The sequence below is a fragment of the Mesocricetus auratus genome, unplaced genomic scaffold (genome assembly GCF_017639785.1).
Source record: "Mesocricetus auratus isolate SY011 unplaced genomic scaffold, BCM_Maur_2.0 Super-Scaffold_100021, whole genome shotgun sequence".
Taxonomy (NCBI): Eukaryota; Metazoa; Chordata; class Mammalia; order Rodentia; family Cricetidae; genus Mesocricetus; species Mesocricetus auratus.
The window spans coordinates 25,049,248-25,071,609 of record NW_024429202.1 but is presented as its reverse complement, the minus strand read 5'-3'; the positions used below and the strand labels follow the sequence as shown (position 1 = coordinate 25,071,609).

General features: G+C 37.7%; 1 protein-coding gene across 2 annotated transcripts in view; it reads right to left on the bottom strand.

Moving 5' to 3' along the window:
- The window catches only part of Khdrbs2 (KH RNA binding domain containing, signal transduction associated 2), a 439,601-nt gene that overhangs the window by 224,177 nt on the left and 193,062 nt on the right, over positions 1-22,362 (bottom strand). For both annotated transcript variants that reach the window (XR_005870125.1, XM_040729474.1), the window contains exon 4: positions 11,624-11,770. Coding sequence is in view for 1 of the 2 variants with exons in the window: in XM_040729474.1 (XP_040585408.1) it covers positions 11,624-11,770 (147 nt within the window). In the remaining variant the exon portion in view is untranslated. The remainder of the gene's footprint in view (positions 1-11,623; positions 11,771-22,362) is intronic.

The window sequence follows — 22,362 nt, the reverse complement described above, 5'->3', positions numbered from 1 at the left end:
ATGGAGGAGAAAGTGTAAGCTGGGTTTCTAATGTTAGTATAGGTGCTGTTTTTGTGACTCCATCTTGCAGCATTTGCTTAGTATAAGCAAGGCCCTGGGTTTAAATTTTGGCCCTAACATAAGTAAAATAACTAAATAAAATGGGAGCAGTTTATTTGTGAGAGTTCCCAAAGAGACTAAAATGATATAGCGTTATATGTGGTATGATGGAAGGCCGTGTTTATAAAGGTCATTGTCCACATTGCCACTTCCTTCTTCCCACCCTGTGGAATGAAGTATCTGCGAAATATCCACTAAATGCCATGCTCTACATTAAGGAAAGTACTCCTATTGTGTCTTATCAGGGCATATGTCCTCTCCTCCTCCATGCTGACCTTAATGACTATATAAGGAGTCTCGTAGAAATCCAGGTGAAAAGCCTTTTCTTGATAACAAGAGAAGGCCTGCAGTCTGCATTAGAATGATTTCTAAACTACTTTTAAACACAGGGTGAGGAGAGACTGTTTACTTTCCCTTACAATCTAGCTATTCACATTTTTGTCACTTCAGAAAAGACAACTGATAAGATTCTCAGTGTGTCCCATGGATGGCCCATTCCAGTTGTGTTTTCAGCTGACTTTTGCCCTGTAATGAGATTCAGGGTGGACTCTAGCCTCCTGTCTAGACTCCTTTCCCCTTTAGTACACTATAATATGAAGTATTTAACCATCTTCACCTGCAGTTATTTTTCCTCATGGGTCATTTGTGGAGATGATTAAGAGTGAAGCTGAATAATACTTAACAAGGTAGCATTGCTGTCTTCAGACTCATTTGTAACTGTATAAATGGTGGGAAATGTTCTAGAAAATATGGAAGTTCAGGTGTACATCCTTTAGTCGTCCCCACAGTAAGAATCTCTTTCTTTGAGTCAGAAGTCATGGACTGCTGCTGCAAGCAGAGGTTTGTGCTAGCATGGTGCTTGTAGACTGTAACCCAAATGTGCTTCAGATTTTACAAAGATAGAGTACTGACTCTGGGCAAGCTACATAGCCACATCAGTGCCCACGCTCAAGAGCACATCTGCTTTACTCTAGTGTATCAATCACTCCATTCTTTTGAATTCTGAAAGCAGATGTTTGTGAAAAACAAGCTAGTGCCTTGAGGTCCACAGTTGATTATTACTTGCTGTGACTGGATTTTTTGAATGTTTTAAAGTAACTTCTCATTAATTTAATTAGCTAATGTGACTTACAGACATTGAGATATCAGAAAATAAATTAGGAATCATTGTTTTGGTCTAGCTTTCAAGTGATTCTGACATCGCAGTCATAACATAAATAATAGATAAATGAGACATGTTGCAGTGGCAGAACTGTGTTTTATAGAAAACCACTTAAACAGATATCTACACAGGTGTTTAGGCAAAAATCATCTTTAGAAAAGTATCTGTACATTTTGTGTCTTGCATGGTAAAACATCTGGATGCTTAGAAATAGTGAGATATGCTAATGTTTTACTCTATCTTGCATTTATATGTAATTCATGAGTACCAACACAAGTTTTGCAGTGCACTTGGTTCAAGGTGCACTAAGTTTTGTTAATGTCTATGACAGGATAATTTGATATTGTCTTCCTAGACTAGAGACAGGAAATAAAATATAGAAAGGGATGCTGAACTCAAATAAAATTAAAACCAAAAGAGGGTCTCCCTGCATTCTCAGTGAGAGTTTAGGGTTTGTAGCGTGCCAGAGATTTAGTGTCCTCCAGGCCAAGTCACTAGTCACTGCTCAAGGTCTGGTACCATGAGATCCTTGAGGAGGAAAAAGGATCAAATTCTGGATGACTTGATCCAGCCTAGAGCTGGGACTGGGAGAAAGTTGGAGGTACATTAGCTACCACTACTTTAGTCCCCTAAAATCCAGTCTATCAGGCAAAGCATGAGAAACAAGCATGGGGGACTAACACTTTCCAGGCTGGATAGATGTAGGTTAGGGGCAAATTTGACAGCATAAAAGCATGTGCTCAGTTACTAAGCCATAGTTGCCTTTTTTTTCCATCGTCATATAGAAAAATTATCTATCATATTTCAAGAGTCAGAAAGCAGTAAAATAATTTATCAATATGGATATTCTGGACTATGGTAATGTTCCTACTTAGAGAAAAAGAAAACATTTATTATAGAAGAGATTAGGAAACAATAGGACTATTAAAATTATCTATAGTCATATCTCTATTGCTTTTATTTTAGATAATACAAAATAATCACATCATTTCCCCCCTCCCTTCCCAAAAGTCTTTTCATATACTTATCATTGTTCCCTTTTTTTCATTAACTATTGTTACATATATATATATATATATATTCCTAAATATCACCTGCATAGTATAAATAATGTTACTTGTATGATGATTACTTCATATTGGATAATCCATTGGTGTGCTCTTGCCTAGGGAAAGGCTCATTGACCTGACTGCCTAAATATGAGTTAGTGACATTTTGATACATGTTTTAAAATCTATTTTAGTTGAAGTTTTAATTTTGAGCTACTTCAATAAGCTAATCTAAAATACAAATTTTATAATCAAATTATTTTGCTTTTCTCTAAATTTTTATAATAGGCTGTATATAATGTTTTATATTTAAATAAGAAGTTTAACGTCACTTATAAACAGACACTAAATAAATGCTCATGTTTACTAATGGCTATACACTTTTTTCTCTCATACATCAAACTTAAGTGGTAAGATTTCTAGTAAGATAAACTAAATCTCTAGGTGAAGTTTTTCCTAAATGTACTATAGTTCATACTGTATTTATAGCATGTTTGAGATAAAATTTGGAAGTGCAGAATCTGCTGTAAGGTAATTGTAAAATTACATCATGAGATAAATTATTCATTTAGTTAGGGGTGTAACTGTGAGCAAACCTACTTTTTTATTGTAACTAACTTCAGGCAGTTTCAAGAAAATGACCTATCTTTTTCAATATAGGGCACTAAATTCAAAATATAGGATAAATTTAGCATCTTAAGGTAGTTTTATTCATGAATTTTTATATTTTCTTCTCCCATGGTACAGTTTTGATACTTTTTAGTCTTAGATCCAGGAATGTAAATCCAATGGATTTCTGCGTAAATATGCTAAACCACTCTTCAACCTTCAAATTCTGTCTTACATTACATTTTCCAACTTGCTTATAAAATAGTAGGTCCTGATGTGGCTTCTCACTTCTTTAGTGTGGGTTATCTGTCCTCCATATCTATTCTTCTCCACTATCTCACACTCCCATTACTGGAAAAAACAATTCACCACCTTTATTTCTTCCTTTCGTGTTCATCACATGTATCCTACCATTTCCCATATGCTCTGTCTTCTTCTACTTCCCACCTACAATTCTAAAGTAAATAAACAAATCTAAATTTGAAATGTCTATGAGGTATAATGTACAGAATTTTTACTTAATTGATTTTAAATAGATCTGAGGCCAGCTCCAGAGAAGTCCAAGTCTTCAGAAATGGTTAAAAGCATGGCTGAGGATATCCCAGGCATTAGCAATGAATTGATGGGTTTTGCTTTGCTAATTGGACAGTTTGTGAAACTGTCCCTAAATATTTATCTTTCTATCCATAGACTGTTGCTGTTCCCAGCCTTAATCAAAGAAACTTCTGTCTGGAATGACTACAGTTTATACAGAAACTCAAAGTAGACTAGGTGGTTGCTGTTAAACAGGACACTCACATTACCCACTCCAAATCCCGGGGTATATGGCAGAAGAAAAGGAAGAAATTGTAAGATCTGGTTGATGGGAAGGTAGCTATCTTAATGGTGTGGTGTGACCCTGACATTGCTGAGCTCACAGAAGTCTGGGACCCTAAAAATAGTCACAGATGGGGGTTGAACTCAGTAAAGACATGCTGATGAGAGAAAGTCATTGTATTCAATGGCATAATGACTATGCCCCAGTGCATACCCATGTGCATCCTGTAGCCCTGGTTAAGCCCAGTGAGTCACCAAGAGTTGTGGTTTGAGTGACTATGGCTCCACTAGGCTCAAATATTATAATGTTTACTCCTCACTTAGTAAACTGGTTCAGAAAGATTAGGAGTTATGGCCTTGTTGCAGTAAGTGTGTCACAGGGAGTGGACGTTGAGATTTCAAAAGCCCAAGCCAGGCCCAGTGTTTCTCCACGTTCCTGCTTGTGTATTAGGATGTAAAGCTCTCAGATATTGCTCTAGCACCATACTCCCTGCCATGATGATGACCAACTAACGCTCTGAAACTGTTCATTATCCCTCAAATAAATGCTGTCTTTGATGAGAGCTGCCTTGCTCATGGTGTCTGCTCACAGCAATGGAACAGTGGCTAAGACACCAAGTAAAAACAACAACAAAAATAAAGACACTCAGGTAAGATGTGGACTGGGTGGGATGAGAGGGATTTGGTGTCAATGGAAAAGGTTAAGAGAGGGTAAGAAAATAAGTGCGATCAGAATATAGTCTACACCTGTGTGAAATTGTCAAAAAAAACCCCTAATTTCATAACTCAAAAAACCAAACCCATCATATATCTCTAGATAATACCATAGTGAGAAATATTCATTCCTTCACATGTTCATAAATTCTATAAACAAGCAAATTTATTCATCACTGGTAGTATACTAGAATGGAATATTAAATAATTTCTAGTTTGTATTTGTTACATGGCATGTGCCATAAACCAAGACTTATCAAAGTTATATCTTAATTGTGATAAATTTTAAAGAAAATAATATGTATGCTACTTTCTTTTAACATTTAAATAATTTGGATCACTTGTCCATTTTTATTGTGTCTGTATAATTTTAAATGCAAAAGTAAACAGCATGAATTTTGTTTTGCTTTAAAATGTATTCCAATCAGATAGACATGTAATTTAATATAAAGAAACTATTAAAAATATTCAGTTCAGCTAGAGTCATTTAAATACAGCATAACACAGTTGGTTAATACTTGATAAACTGGACTTAGGCAGAATTTCTTTCCTCTATGTATATAAGAAACAAAAACAAAACAACCATCAAAAAGTCATTATAATTAAAAAAAAGAATAGATGAAAGGAGGAAGAGAACAGAGAGCAAAATACATACCTCATAGACAGAGTGAGTCATAGTGTGTCTGTGAATCAGGAAGCAGGAATAGATTTATGTGAAAATACTTTGAAATTAAACGCAACATGCCAAGCTATAGAACATGAATCAGAGCTCCAGATAAGCACAAGCTTCAGCACAAGAAACAAGGATGATATTCGGAATTTTAGAAGGAGAAAGCAGAGCAAACTAATGATAAAGACTCAGGCTCAAGAAGCTGCAATCTGACTGGGGAGCTGCTGTGAATGGGGAGTAAAGACAGAGTGCAGACTAGGAAGCCACTTAGGAGGAACCTGAGACATGAACAGGCTTATACAGAGAGGGCTTCCACACAGTGCTCTTCTGGTACTCTTCCCTGGACACGAGTGCAATCTTCTATTGAGGCCTATGTTACTCTTCTTTATCACTTACAGATGTCAGATGGCATTTCTCTCTTTCTCTCAGTCTCCCTGCCCCTCTGCCCCAGGAACACATAAAAAGTAGGCAAAGATGGTCCCTTCCTCCTGCCCTTCCACAGGTGTCAAGTACTAGTCAAGTCGGTAATCTTATTATGATGTAAGAGAATATACAAGCTCTAAAGTAGTCACTTTACTGCCAAAAACAATGAAAGAATCACCATTTATAAAATGTGTTTTGCAACTCTATATTTTTCTTCTAGATTAGTTTCTATTATATTTAATGAAATATTATATTAGCCATTACTACTAACCAAAACTGACTACATTATAGTGGGAGAAGGTTTCAGCAAGCTTCCAGAAGTAAATCAGTAAGGATATAAATCCAAGAAATATCAGTTTCACATTTCCAACATCAGAGGGGCTCTGCTACATACCATTTCTCCATCTTTAAAACAACTAGAAAGAATATCCATTAAGTTGTAAGTGTGTTTGTGCCATGAAAACACAAGGTCACCAGACATAAAATATGTGAAAGCATTAATGAGCATCTAATAAAGTACAGTACAAATGTTACCTGTTATAGCATTGAAAGCAATGCTGGCAAATATTAATTAATGACCGTAAGCCTAGAAACAACAGTTTTGACAAGAACGTAGATATATGATGCTCTAAATATAGAGGAACTTTACAGTAAGTATATAGCTACCTTCATGATCATATGACCTCTATGATTCACTGCAATACTCTAGGGTGATCCAATAACATCCTCATATTCACATATTAATAATATTATTGGTGAGAAAGAGTTCTGTCTCTGTTGCTGCCTGTCTTTGAAAATGTCAGAATACATAACTTTCAAGGAAGGGGGACCTCCCTGTATCCTTAACTTGCATACTTACTAAAAAATCATCCATCCTTATATGGCTGTACCCTCTGTAAAGAAGAGTGCTAGTTACACAACAGATCTCTTGTGCATTTTAAACTGTGTGTCTGCACTCTACAAGGGAATTTTAGATGATGTATTATCCTTAGGGCAGTGAGTTTATTCTTGGTTTTAAGAAGAGTTGTTAAAACATTTTATTAGTGGGTGGTTTCCCTTTCATTTAAAAAAATCACTCTGTTTAAATTTCTACCTTTGTATGTAAATCATCTTCTAGAAAGTGATTAATTTCCTCAAATAGGACTAGAAATGAGAAGGAAGGGGGCAGAATGGGGGTAAATGTAACTCATTTTTGGGAAAAAATGTGCTAAAAGCAGATGGTGTTTTCTTCCCTTCAGTGTGCCCCAGGTAGCACAAAGGACCTGTGGGACTGGGCAAGATTATTAAAAGGATCTGTGAGCTCAAAATTTATTGTGACTGAAACAAATGTTCAGTAATGGCTGGAAAATGTTAAATCCCAGATGAGAGACAGGGTTTCAAAAAAACCAATTAGAAATGCTCAAAATTATAAAATCTTACTAGTTCTATTACATGACAAAAGCTGGAATGTCTATTTATAGAACACAAGTCATAAAATTCTAAATTTAAGAAGAAAGTGAACAAACAACATCTCAGATGTCAGTCAAGAAACAAACAAACAAAAGACAGAGTCTAAGTGTCCATTGCCATGCTGTCCCAGCACCATGTACACTGTACACACTAGGAACGTCATTATATCTTTACTCAGTAGGGGCTCACACTACCTTCCATGTGACTGGATTATGTCAATTGAAGGAAAAGGTTTTGGCTTAACAAACACAGCAGGAAGTCAGTTTTTAAGTAATCCCATCTTTGTGTGTATTGTTCTTCATAAGATCGCAAACTCTTCTTAAAGTTACACACAATAGTGAGCAAAGTTTAGGTAGTTCTGGTTTCCTCAGTCTATTTTTTATTTTATTTTATTTTCTGTTTGGCCCACTAAGTGCCAGAATATATGCTAGAACTTTACATATTTTCATTATGTAACTTTATCCTTAAACTTTAATATTTTTGTATAAAGGTGCTTAACCTTCCCTTTTATACTTTTGTCATTTTATGTAAACACAAAAACAAATGAGGGTACTGTAAAGAATGGTGAGGGCAGAATCTGCAATGGCCACCTTTGACATGAAGGAAGACTAGCATGTTCTCTGCAATGGCAACAACATTATAGGAAAAAAAACCTGTTTTTTTCTAGTCAGTTCCACAGAAACTGATCACAGATTAGTATTCAGAGACCACAAATATACAAACACCAAATAAGCAGACATAGTAGTTCTGATTTCATCTGAATCTAGGTTAGTTTGGACAAAGTTTTGCCTATCTTGGTTATTTTCTACAAGAACCAACTCTTTGTTACATTGATTCTTTGTATTGTGTTCTTTGTTTCAACTTATTGACTTCAGCCCTCAGTTTGATTATTTCCTGGATTCTACTCTTCTGGGGTGAGTTTGCTTCTTTTTGTTCTAGAGCTTTCCGTTGTGCTGTTAATTCTCTAGTGTGACTATTCTCCACTTTCTTCATGCGGCACTTAGTGCTATGAGTTTTCCTCTTAGTACTGCTTTCAAAGTGTCCCATAAGTTTGGGTATGTTGTGCCTTCATTTCCATTGAATTCTTGGAAGTCTTTAATTTCTTTATTACTTCCTTGACCCAGGAATGGTGAAATGGAGAATTGTTCAGTTTCCATAATTTTGTGGGGCTTCTGCAATTTGTGTTGTTGAATTCTAACTTTAAAGCATGGTGGTCTCAGGAGATACAGAGGGTTATTCCATTTTTTTGTACCTGTTGAGGTTTGATATGTTGCCAAGTATGTGGTTGATTTTAGAGACGGTCCCATGTGTCACTGAGAAGAAGGTATATTCTTTTGTATTTGGATGGAATGCTTTATAGATGTCTGTTAATCCCAACTGGGTCATAACTTCTGTTAGTTCCTTTGCTTCCTTGTTATGTTTCTGTCTGGTGGTCCTGTCTAGTGGTGAGAATGGGATGTTGAAGTCTCCCACTACAAGTGTGTGAGATCTTATGTGTGATTTGAATTTTAGTAATGTTTCTTTTTGAATGTGGGTGTCTTTGTATTAGGGGCATTGATGTTCAGAATTGAGACTTCTTTCTGATTGATTTTTCCTGTGATGAATATGAAATGGCCTTATTCATCTCTTTTGATTGATTTTAGCTTGAAGTCTAATTTGTTAGTTGCTAGGATAGCTATACCGGTTTGTTTCTTGGGTCCATTTGATTGGAAAATCTTATTCCAACCCTTACTCTGAGGTGATGTCTGTTTTTGAGGCTGAGGTGTGTTTCTTGTATGCAGCAGAAAGATGGATTCTGTCTTCATATCCATTTTGTTAGCCAGTGTCTTTTTATAGGCAAATTATGACCATTAATATTGAGGGAAATTAAGGACCAGTGAGGGTTAAAACATGTTTGTTTTTGATTTGTTGTTGGTGGGGCATTATTTGTGGATTTACCCTGCTTTCCTTTTTGCTTTTGGTAATGTGGGATCATCTGCTGCCTATGTTTTTGTGAGTGTAGTTAACTTACATAGGTTGGAGTTTTCCTTCCAGTATTTTCTGTAGGGCTGGATTAGTGGATATGTGTTGTTTAAATCTGGTTTTGTCGTGGAATATCTTGTTTTTTCCATCTATAGTTATTGAAAGCTTTTCTGGGTATAGTAGTCTGGGCCTGTATTCGTGGTCTCTTAATGTTTGTAGAATATCTATCCAGGACCTTCTGGCTTCCATGGAGAATTCAGGTGTGACTCTGATAGGTCTGCCTTTATATGGTACTTGGCCTTTTTTCTTTGCTGCTCTTTATATTCTTTCTTTATTCTGTATGTTTGGTGCTTTAATGATTATGTGGTGAGGGGACATTTTTTGTGGTCCATTCTATTTGGTGTTCTGTAGGTCTCTTGTGCTTTCATTGGCATATCTTTCTATGTTGAGAAGTTTCATATATGATTTTGTTGAATATGTTTTCTGCACCTTTGAGGTAGATTTCTTGACCTTCTTCTATACCTATTATTCTTAGGTTTGTCCTGTTCCTGATGTCCCATATTTCCTGGATATTTTGTGTTAGGGATTTTTTGGACTTCAGATTTTCTTTGGTTGATGAATCTATTTTTCCTGGTGTATCTTCAATCCCTGAGATTCTTCTTCCAACTCTTGTATTCTGTTGGTTATGCTTGCATGTGTAGTTCCTGATCATTTTCCCACCTTTACTGATTCCAGTATTCCTTCAGACTGTATTCTTTTTATGGTCTCTATTTCAGCTTTCAGTTTTCCTGAACTGGGGATTGCAGGCTGGTTGACTTGTCCCTGGAGGACCAAGTGCTTGGTCCTGCTGTAAGCCTGCTAAGATTGTTGGGTCATTCCCACCCCTACTCAGGGCAGAGTTGAGCTCTGGCTCCTGCCTCAGTATCAACTTCTTCTTGCACACTCTTGACTGAGAAATTTATACTTAGGAATATATATATATATATGCAAATATGTATGTAGGAATGTATATGCATAAAATAACAATTAGTGAATAAAGGATTTCCTTAACTTGAAGGATAGCAGGGAGGGTTGCATGGGAGAGTCTTTAAGGAGGAAAATAATGGGAGAAATTTGTAATTTAATAATTTTTCCTCTATATCTAGGTAGATAGATAGACATAGGTAATACTTCTAAACACAAAAGACGTATTAACTGTGTCTAACACATTTTACCTTATAACGTCATTCAAAGGTCTTTCTATTATAATAGATTTTAAAAATCAATTTCACCAATGCTTTTTTATTTTTAAACCTTTTACATATATTATCCTGTTTAATATTCACAATAGTTGCGACTGAACTACTTTGTGACCATTTTCATCTTAAAGATACATAAACTGATCCTGTGAACATTTAAGTAACTTATCTAAAGCCATACAAATAGATTTTGATATACACAGACCTGACCTCACTATACATATGCTTATCTGGTCTGTTTCTAACTAAATAGACTAAAATGCCTTATTGAACCTAGCACAAATATTTTCTTGGAAAACCAAAGGAAGCAAGAATGAGCATCATCAATCTTCAGAATGAGATCTATTTAGGAGAGTTTCCAGATGAGACTCAAATAGTAACAGTGCACATGCAATAAAGAAATACTCAAGTTAGTGTGACATTATTCTATAATTGTGTCTTGACAAAGATTAATGTTGGGATTGGACATGTAACTAGAAAATGTGGCTAGACCTTAATGCTTGCACACTTAAAGAATTCCCTGATATTTGTCCTTTCCAGTTTTCTATACCACTACTAGTCAGTGGATCTTATCTGCCAGCCACATTCTCTGAAGTTTTTACTGAGTATACAGATCTCCAGTTTCTTCATTTGTAAATTAATCTCAGCTATCTATGTTCTGGACTGAGGATCTTTCCAAGCTCTTCCAGGGAACTTTACTCAGCATTCTCTCAATATCTCACAATCTCAAGCCTCTTGGCAAGACCTCTATTGAAGCCCTTGTTTCTAGAACGTTCAATTGTCAACCTTAAGACTACATGAATTTATGTTCCTCTGTCTCTTAGGAAATCAGTAGAGAACTTGACTCAATTTGCAGTTGAATTTGCCACCTTATTAAATGAGCATCCTCTATTTTTCTGATATTGCATGGTGAGTTTAAATTTCTAACTTTCTATGTTAATTTTTATCTGCCTCTATTAATATTACCTTATATTACCTGACATGCTACCACACAAAAGACATTTGTTATTTTAAAAATTATCATTGTCTTAGTATAAATAATACATATTCAGTCTCATACTTATTTTTATACTATATTTTCCTATTAATTATAGATTATCAAAATACATGTTAAGGGCTTAAAATGGGGAAAGGTGACATAAATGGTGTATTTTTTGTATACATTTCTCTTACTAGTGTTTCTGGCTGTGGACTGATTATACTATACACAGGCTGGTGATGAATACTCATGTCAGACTAGTAGAAAGTACCAACATGCTAGATCTTGTAATATGTGTCCTGTGTGCCCAATTTATTTAAGATGTGTATCAAATCTATGTATAGGAAACTACTGTGCAGTGTGAACTCCCTTCCAAAAAGTCACTAGAGATCAAAGACACAATTTCAAATAGGAACCAATAAGAAACAGTTTGTAAATTTGAAAACCACTTACAGGAACCAGGAATTTTTTAATCTCTTCCAAGGCGTGACTCATCCGTGAATAAGCCTCCCCAGGTGGAGCAAACACTTCAATTAATACATGCAGCTCATCACTCAGGTGTGCATACTTGGCCTCCCCGCTCTTCCTCAGCTCTTCTTCCTGTGAAAAGGTTATTTTTAGAAATACGGATCCACTCATTTTGCATCGATTTAACATTTCCTGAGATTGTGACAGGGCCACAATCTAAGTAAATTTTCCAAAAGTAGAAGGCAACTCTTGGAGAAATGATAATCTGCTGCCAACCAGTTGAGGATTTTCAAATAATTCTTCAGAGTTGAAATCATCCACAACACATTTTTAGCAGCTGGGTGAAATGTTAACCTTTGACATTGAGATCCCTAAGTGCAGTTAATCCTTGCACACACATTGCTACATTCTTGAAGGACAAGGCTCTTTTATGTATAGCATATAGTACTTTCTGTATGGTATACAGTACTTGCTATATGGTATATGTTACTTAATGGTACTTGCTGCTCTGGCAGAGGACAGAACTTGGGTCCTCAGAACACTTATTGGTCAGATTTCATTCATCTGAATTCTCCTGTAACTCTAGTCTTTCTGTTCGGTTTTACACACACACACACACACACACACACACACACACACACACACACACACACACAAGAGCAGAGCTAAGAAAAACTGCATCCATGTTGCCTGTTTGCTGGCTGAGCTACCTTTCTTCACTCATACAGTTCAGGGCCTAGGCTAGGGAATGATGCCACCTAGGGTGGGCTGAGTCAACTGACAATCAAGACAGTCCCTCATGGATACACCCACAGGCCTATGTAAGGTAATTCTTCAGAGGAGACTATCTTTCCAGGAGATTCTTTAGTGTAGCAAGTTGGCTTTTAAAATCAGGCATCATTCCTTAATTTACTAAACATTCCTTGAATAGAAGTGCAAATATAACTTAAAGAAGCACACTGTGTGACCTGAAGCAGCCATATAGCTATATGGACACAGAGTGGTCTGAGCAACTCCAGCAAAGGGAGAGTCATCTCCCATCTACTGAATTACATGTACTCAACTTGATATATTAGAAAATAATGAGTAATAGCTATTTTCCTTGAAGTTAAATAAACTAAAATAATATACAACATTAGACAAGAGAATGACTAGAACTTCTTCTAGGATTAAAATTTTGCAACTCACCTATGGCTTGCATTCAATTCTGATACTTTTCTAAATGTGGTATGTAAGACTAGATACTTAATTGAATGATCATTCCTGTTGCTTATGGAAAACAAGATAATCTAAGTTGCTGTGGTGACAAGTTCCTGTAAGCCCTGCTACATTGGAGCTAAAGCAAGAGAAGCCAGTGTCCAAGACCCAAATGGGCAGAAAGAGTGAACTATTTTCCCAGGTCACACAAATAAAAAGCCAGCTTCAGATTTCCATGCAAAGATAACCCTGGGAAATGCAGACAAGTTTCAAATAAATGCCATATTGTTAATACCAGAGAAGTTAAAGGTTTTTGTTTCCTCTAGGATGGAGTGAATCACTTGATTATTGGTTTCTCTTCATGATTTTAAAAATTATGTTTTTTTAAATTTATCTATCTTTTATTGATTCTTTGTGGTTTTCACATCATGCATCCTGATCCCACTCATCTCCCTCTCCCCTTGAATCTGCCCTCTGCCCATGGAACCTCCACCCTAAAACAAAACAAAACTTAAAAAAAACAAAAATCAACAACCCCTCCCACACACAAAAGGAGTAGAATCTTGTTTTGGGAAGCTGTAGTGTGGTCCATTGAGTCACATGTTTCACCCTTTAGTCCACTGATCTGTACTTGTTAGTGTTCATTGCTGTGAGTGATAGGTGTGATCTGAGACCTCTGGCTTCTGCTACACTATCAAAAAACGGGCTTTCTCTGGAGTTCCTATTGAATATCCTGTTGTTGTCATAAGTCCTGGAGATCCTGCAGCTTAGTATCTGAATGTTTGTCCTCTTCACATGCTCTAACAGTTCATAAATACAGTGGATTTGGGGGCAGGCTAACTCATAGGTCTGATTCTGGGCCTGGGTGATACCTTGGTTGCTCAGCCAGAAAGGTTTCCCTCAATACCCAGGCTAACTCTCCAGTACTGTCTCAGGTAGCTTACCCAATGCAGCCTACAGCAAGTGGAGGGGCCGGTTCTCCTGCTCACAGATCCTCAGGTACTGCTCCGCTGAACTCACACCACCAGTGTCAGCTCTACTATTTTGTAGGGTCCTCTCTCCTGATTGTTGTAGGTGGTACACAGAGAAGGGTGGGGGCAGGATCAGCTCTCCTACTCTCACAATCTCAGGCCTGGAACCTGTGCCCCAACAACAGGGTCAGCTCTAGTGTGCTGCTCAGATGAGTTGCACTCCTGTGTTATCATGCCTGTGGTGCATGCATAGTCTATTTCATGATAACCAGTGTTAATAATCCCTGTTTTTCCACGAGTTAGCATATAAATTTGGCAATCTTTGACTTCACTATCTGAGATGTCTAATTGCTTACCCACTAAATGCTGAAAGTAGAAAGAATAATCACATGGCAAGAAGTAACCACACATCACTATTGGTAAATGTTTTCACCATACATAGCTCATGTTCAAAACAATGTATCAAATTATACATGAACAAAGGAGTTCATGTCTTCTAAGATCCAAATTAATTTTCCACAAGTAGCTTTTTCAGTGACACAGACAAACTAAAGAGTAGAAAAGTTGAAAATACATTATGTATAGTATATGCAGTTTTATATTTTGGTTTTTACTTTAGAAATCATTATTGTCATATTTTATCCTAAGAGTTATAATTTACTAAAGTGCTTTTAGTAGGCTTTTTCTTCTTAATGCCTGAGGGATATTCTGTCTACATAAATCCTCTTCAGAAATAAATAAGTGTATTGTCTGCAGGACTCTCACATCAAGAAGTTCAAATAAACACACATTTATTATTCATATTGTGGCCTGAATGGGATTTGTGTAAATCCCCAGTTTAAAAGGATTTTTTAAATAGGTGTATGTAGAAAAAATTTAAGTAGCACAAATTATAGACACACAAAGAAGATACACACAAGTACATGGTACAGGTAATCACTAGATTCTAAGCAATATCTCAACTCTGCTTGTCTGTACTTCCAAATACCAGGTCTCTTTGTACTGCTTGTGGTAAGAGTTCTCCTAGACTAAGGCCTTTCATACTCCAAGTGGTCAGCTCTATGAAGGGAATCTTTTCAAGGTTACACATTTCACACACTGTAGGTTTGCAAAAGGTACAGTTTAGGTTTCACTTGTTGCTATGAATCACCATGACCAAAAATAGCAAGTTGGGAGGAAATGGTATATTCTGCTTACACTTCCATATTTCTGTTAATTATTGAAGGAAGTCAGGACAGGAACACAATAGGACAGGAACCTAAGGGCAGGACTGATGTAAAGGCCATGGAGAGGTGCTGTTTACTGGCTTGCTCCCCATGGCTTGCTCATCCTGATTTCTTATAAAACCCAGGACCACAAGCCCAGTAACACAGCACTACCCACAATAGACTGGGCCCTCTTCCATCAATCACTATTTTAAAAATGCCGTATAGGCTACTCCCAAACTGATTTTCTGGAGGCATTTTCTTAATTGAGGTTCTGCCTTTCAGATGATTCCTGCTTGTGTCAAGTTGACACAAAACTATCCAGCACAGAGGCCTAAGTAATTACATCTCAAACTCTTGACCACTGGGTAAGATGCTTTCCCTCCTTGAAGCCACTCCTCTTGAAGAACATTGGGCATCAGTAGCAATAAGACCAGTAGATAGGCATTTTATGATAATGAAATTAAACTACCTCCCACTAATGGATAACCTACAATTTCAACTATACCCAATCCAGGACAATTCTTCTTGTTGAGGTTGTACCTGCAGAAGGAGCAACCTGAGAAGAACTGTTTTGGTTCTCTTAAGAAAGGATAATGTTGTCAGGCAGTGGTGGCACAGGTCTTTAAAGAAAACTTTCATGGGCCAGAGGCAGGCAGATATCTGAGAAGCCAGCCTGGTCTACAAACCGAGTTCCAGGATAGGTAGGACTGTTTCATAGAGAAAGCCTGTCTCAAAAACAAACAAACAAAAATAAAAAAAGAAGAAAGGATAATGTTAACAAAATCAATAATGATTTCTTGGGGCCTAATTTGAAGAACCAGAACTGAGACAATGATCAACTAGACCATAACTTGGTCAGGGGAACTTAATACACAGATGTATGGTACCTGCCTCCATTACATCTCTACCCTATTCAAAGCACATGCCAGGAGTCAAACTTTCAGTCACTAGACCCACCATCTATCTGCTTGGCATCACTGAAACTATTTACTCTTCATCTTTACAATGCACTGAGTAAATTTTCTATCTGTGCTTTTTAGCATTATGTGGTTCTGACTGATCTATCAGGAGGGTTATATGAATCTAGTCCTGATTGGGGGGAGCATGGGAGCTAGATTGTTGCCATGGTTATAACCAGTAGAAACCAAGGATTTCTTTTATAAAAAACAGTCTAGGATTGTGACATAGATAAACTAGTGTTGTAATACTGAAGTTTATTATGAAATTAGAAACTGTAGTTTTCCTAGATGATATCAACCCCAATTGGGGAATAGCAAATCATACACTGTAAGTTTCAGCAAGGCTGTCTTCACTTCCCAAAGTATAAAGTAGTGTTGTCTGAAATCATGTCCTGATAAAATTTTAAAATAAAAATTCCCTATTAGTTCTTCCAGGAAGGCAAGGGAAAAATCTTGGCCAAAGGGAATGTACTGGACAATATTTGAATAGATTGTCAGTCTTCCTGAAGAATTATACTTGTGTTGATATAGTGGATCTGAAAGCTATACACTTAGTAAGGGTAGTTTATTTTGTGGAAACAAGGTGATTTGAGGACCATATTACTTCCTTTCATCCTTGTTGTAACAAAAGCACCTCAAGAAAGGCTGGGTTTATGTTGACTCACAGCTTGAAGGGGCAATCTGTTAGAGTAGAATACAGGGAATCATGAACTTGAGGTCACATTGCATCAGAAGAAAGTAGAAAGTGATGAATGTTGGCAGTCCTGTTGTTTTAATCTTTGTTAGTTTTTCCAGAACCTATGGCATGGTGCTGCCCACAATTAGGATGTACCTTCTGGTATCAAGAAATCCAATGAAGACCCCATCCCCAAAGACATACCTAGATATGTGTCTCTAGGAACTTCTAGGTCCCAAAACAATTAACTAGATAGTAAGCCTCACATGTTATTTAAAATCTCATTCATCCCCACTAGATCATTACCAATGTCAGCAGTCAGAAGAGGCAAATCAATCTGAATGTCTGCAAAATTGCCATTTGTACACATGCCAATCAAGTTAGAGGGGGAAATACAAATACTTGGATAAAAATAAGTGTCTAGAACCAAAAGACATCAAAAATCCAGTTACAATGACCCAGCCACTCTTGTCTCTGTACTCCTGGCCTAGGTCTGGTTGTGCAGCTCCTGTACCCACAATCCTTTAAGAGCTCCCTAGAACTAAGCCCAGTCCGCCATCTCCTCATGCCTAGGCCTAGTTTCAAATGCACACCTTTGTACACTGGCTCTCCTTGGTGAATTCCTCAGGACCATCCTTTTACTCCTGGGTCAGCTCTAGTAGTAGCTCATGCATACCATTTCCATAGTGAACTATGAACAAAGGACATATATTAGACCAGGACCAAGCCCTCCTCTGCCAACTCCACACTCCCAGATCCAGTTCTGGTCACTCAGATCTTACAACTGTTGTCCAGCTTAAAGACTTCTACATGCAATGTTTAAATCTCAGAAGAGTTTGGAGGAAAACACTATAAGACAAAAATTCTTCCTGCTCATAAAATCAAAGAACTAATGTTGTTATAAAGATGACCATTCTACCAGCCGCAATTTAGAGTTAATATAATCCCAAGTAAAATCCCTGTGACATTTTTCACACAAATAGAAAAGTACACCCCAAAGTTCACATGGAACTACAGAAGAACCTAGATGGCTAAAGCAAATTTGAGGAAAAAGAACAATAGTGGAAGGATTACTATGCTAGCTTTCAATCTATCTTCCAGAGCTTTGGTAATAAAAGTAGCATAGTACTGCCACCAGAAACGATAAGAAGATTAATAGGTTAAAAGAGAAAACCCAAACATGAGTGTGTATAACTACAGACACCTGATATTTGACAAAGATACCTTAGATATACACTGGAGAAAATATAGAATCTTCAACAAATGTTGTTAGGGAAACTGGATGGCCACATGGAGAAAATTTAAATTAGAACTATGTTTATCACCTTGTAAAAAATCAACTCCAAATGCATGAAAGGCCTCAATACGAAACCTGAAGCACTAAAACATCTAGAAGAAAATATAAGCAGTAAACTACAAGACATAGGTGTAGGAAAGGACTTTCTAAATAGTGATCCATATGCTCAGGAATTAAGGCCAATAATTGACAATTGCTCCTCAGAAAATGAAACAATTAATTGGATAAAGTAGAAGCCAAAAGAGTGGGAGAGAATCTTTGCCAGCTATACATTTGACAGATGATTAATATCCATCATACATAAATAATTTTCAAAATGTCAAGAAAATAAATGACCCAATTAAAAATTGGGCTGTATATCAGAAGGGTTATTTCTCAAAAGAAAAACATAATGGATAAGAAACATCTATAAAATGTTCAGTAGTACCTGGGAATACAGCTTAGCAGGTGAGAACAATTACTGCTTTGTCTGAGAACCTGGGTTTGGTTTCTAGCACCCACATGAGGCATATAACAACCATGGATAACAGAAGCTCCATGAGATCCAATGCCCTCTTCTGTACTCCATGGGTATCTGCATGCGATGGTGCATATAAACTCATGCATTCACACAGGCATACATATAAATAAAAATAAATATTTTGAAACCATGTGTTGAACATCATTAGTAATTAGAGAAATGCAAATTAAAAGCATTTTTGAGATTCCATCTTAGCCTGCTCAAATGGTTAAAATCAGGAAAATATTTGACAATGCATCCTGTGGAGGATATGAGGAAAGGGAACTCTATTCCCTGTTGGTGGGATTGTAAAGTTGAAGGACTTAAGCTGATATTTCTCAGTAGATTCAATCAAGACAACAATTATTGAAATCATGTAGACATTCAAGAAAATTAAATTTAAAGGAAACTCCAAGAATATACAAAGACAACTGGGAGAATAAGTGAGATGGAGGACAGTGGTTCTAACTAAATATGGGATGGCCAATCCTAATGGATATATCCACAGGACAATTCTTACTGGAGGCTCGGGGAACACCATGGACAATGGGCAGAAAGGTCGCAAAAGGCAGGGAAGCAAGCTGTCTGTTGTGAGAAAATGTGTTCTGTATCTGACAGGAAAGCGGCATCCATGAAATCTCAAAATTCTGGTTGCCTAAACAAGAGGTGCACAGTGGTTACAGCTACTGTCATGCAAACGTGAGTAGTGGGAACTGCACAGGTCCTACTCCAAAATGAAGAGTTACAGGCAATCAATGATGCTCTAAGAGGGAGAGCCAAGCTTCTGTGGGTGCAAGCTCCCTGATGGGTTGTCCAAGTCCAAATAGTCCCCAAAATGTACACACACACACACACACACACACACACACACACACACACACACACACACACACACACACACATATATATCCCTGACTGGTCTCTAGTGCATGATCCTCTTGTTTTAGCCACCATGAATGTTAGAATTTATAGATATGCTATACAATGCCTGGTTTAATATCTCTGAACAAACAAAATCAAACAAAGCTTTATGGAAGACTGTAGAAACACTCCTACAGGGGAATAATCAAAGTGACATTAGACATCTAAATTAAGTTGCATTTAGAAAGAGACAATAAAATGCCTACCAGATTATGTAGCATAGCAAATTTCACATCCTAGTCAAGAAATACCACCCATTTGATAACCCTTCTTAAACACTGAGAATTTGTCTTTAACTTTTATTTATTTACTTAATGTGTGTTTGTCTGTGCACCATGTATGTGGATTGCCTGCAGAGACCAGAAGAGGGAGTTGGATACCCTTGACAGTGGAGTTACAGAAACTTGTGAGTGAATATGTGAATGCTGAGAATCAAACCCAGGTGCTCTGCATGAGCAGCCAGTTCTCCTGGCCACTTATCAGTCTCTCCAGCCTCTAGAATTAATGCATTTTTACAACTGATTTATTGGTGTGTATGTACATGAGTCCCAAAGCATAGGTGTGCCAGGGTATATATGTCAGAGAAGAGGACACATTTTCATATGCAGATCTCTCCTTCCACCAAATACAGAATCTATGCATAAGCAAAATAAATGCTGCTTACTAAGAACAAGGGTAAATTTGGAAAGAACTGCTGACTCTTAGAGTATCTACTCTTGTTTTCCATTCAAAGAAGAGATATTCTCAAGGAAGGAAAGGCTAGAGGCGATCTCAGGCTGGTATTTTGTAAGCTGGAATATGGCCCAGGATGAAAGGTATTCTGAAAAGAAGAAGATGAACCAATTAAGTAGATATAGCTAGCCAGCTGGTGAGGGGATCTCAGCAAAGCTTTTGTACCATTACAGGAATGGCCAGAGCCCCTCCTTGTCTCAGGATGCTGACACAGCAAGTCATCACTGCCAACCTACAAGAGATAAGCAAATACTGTGAGTCCCAGATGTCAGGGAGCAACAGACCAACCCCTGCTTCTCAAAGATATTGTGGAGGCAGGGTGTCAATTTGGAAAAACAAAACGAAAAAAAAAACACATCTTGTTCAAACACACATATTTGTTCAGGAGACAGAAGTTGAACACAAAATGAGATGTGACCCTCTGTGCTAAAGTGCATTGACTGAAATAGAGAGCGGGAAAGAACAACACAGCCTAACATTTTGCAGAGTTGTTTAGTTGTCTCCCCCCACCACAGGTAAGGTGATAGCTGCAGAAGGATCACTTGGGCTCCTGACAATATAATGTGGAGTGCTGCACTTTGATCAAATACATTATGCTGTTTAACAGACAACCAGACTGAGGAGCAAATGCCATTAGGACCTAGCAAGTGGCTGACCACTGACTAGAATATCCCTGGCACCATGTGAAAGGGCATGTGCATTATAGCAGGGACTCAAGGTCAGTCAATGACAGGGACAGAAGGACGTGTACTGCCAAGTCAAACTAATGGAAAATCATGGTTGATCACACCCACCTCATTTACCTAAAGTTCAACAATTTTGACATGGAATCTACCTGTTTATCATCTGACACTGCTTCAGTTAGCCAGTCTGACTTTCTGTCATCTCCTTGCAGACACAATTTTTAACTGCAAGACAATCCTCACCTCTCTCTGAAGTCCATTTTGGCCCTTGTTCTTGCAATGTTCAAATTAAATCTATTCATCTGGATACCAGAGAGCTAGCAATGGTGAAATGATTGTTCCTCAGAGTCTTAAGCAGACCAGACAAAATAAAATGTTATTAGGCCATAAATGTTTGGTCATGTCTTACCAATATCAGTTATTGGAGGAATGGCCCCAAATGCAGAGCTGCAAACTCAAGTGTCAGTAGAAGGGGCCAGGGGTGGTAGGCTGCATCTGACTACCTGCAACCAGGATGGATTGGATGGTCTCAGGTGTCAGAGAAACAGCAGCCTGGAAGGAAATGTGAAGACCACAGCTGGATAGAAACTGACATGAAAAACCCTAAGCACCATCTGGGCAGGGAACAGGCTGCCACTGAAAACTATGCTAAAGATGACCTGACAGCAGCAGGACAACTCAGGATGGAAATGACAGCAACAGTTGTAGAGGAGGAAGATGATCTGATCAGAGTGTCCCACAGCCACTGGAAAACAACAGAAACTCCTAGATACCTTTTTGACAGCTAAGTACCTGCTTCCCTACCTAACCTAAGTATCTGATTGTAAACATTCTTACATGGTTCAGCTATCTTCTACCCCTTGTCCAAGTCTAAACAGTCTCAGTTAATTGTCCCAAATTTGCTCGTCATTCACCCAATGAGGATCAAACTGTCTTTGTATAAGAAAGTGTGCACACTGCACAGAAAGACTCATGGGTTTCATCCAGAGGAGGAAGAGAGGGAATGGAATCTACAAGACAGAATCATTGGGGACTTTCTGAACCAGAAACTCCTGCCTCATTCAGTGAACTTGGTTGAGGTCCCAGTGCTTTACCTTTCAAGACTCTTTGATATCTGGGGTTTCCATTTCAGAGGGCTCATTCATGTTTAAATACTTGGTCTCTAACTGGGTGAACTGATTTGGAAGGTCATGGAAACTTAAGGAGGTGGGACTGTGCTAGAAAAAGTATGCCACAGGGTATGGCAGACCTTGAGGTTTTCTGGTGTGGTCTTACTTCCTGTACCTTTTCCCTTTTCTTCTTGTGTATGCTTTCCTGACTTCTAGGATAACGTCATGCTATTGATGCTGTATTACCCAGCCATGGTACCCTCTGCCCCACACATAACAGGAAGCCAGAAAGAATAATTTTTCCTATTTTTCCCCCAGGGTATTGCATTACACCCAAAGAAAAGTAACTACTACTGAAATTGGTAATGAAACTACAGTTGTTGCTCTGATAAACCTGACCACATTGTTCAGGGAAGGGGTGTGTAAGATTTGAAATTTTGTGCTAGAAAACCCATGGAGTGATATGAACAGC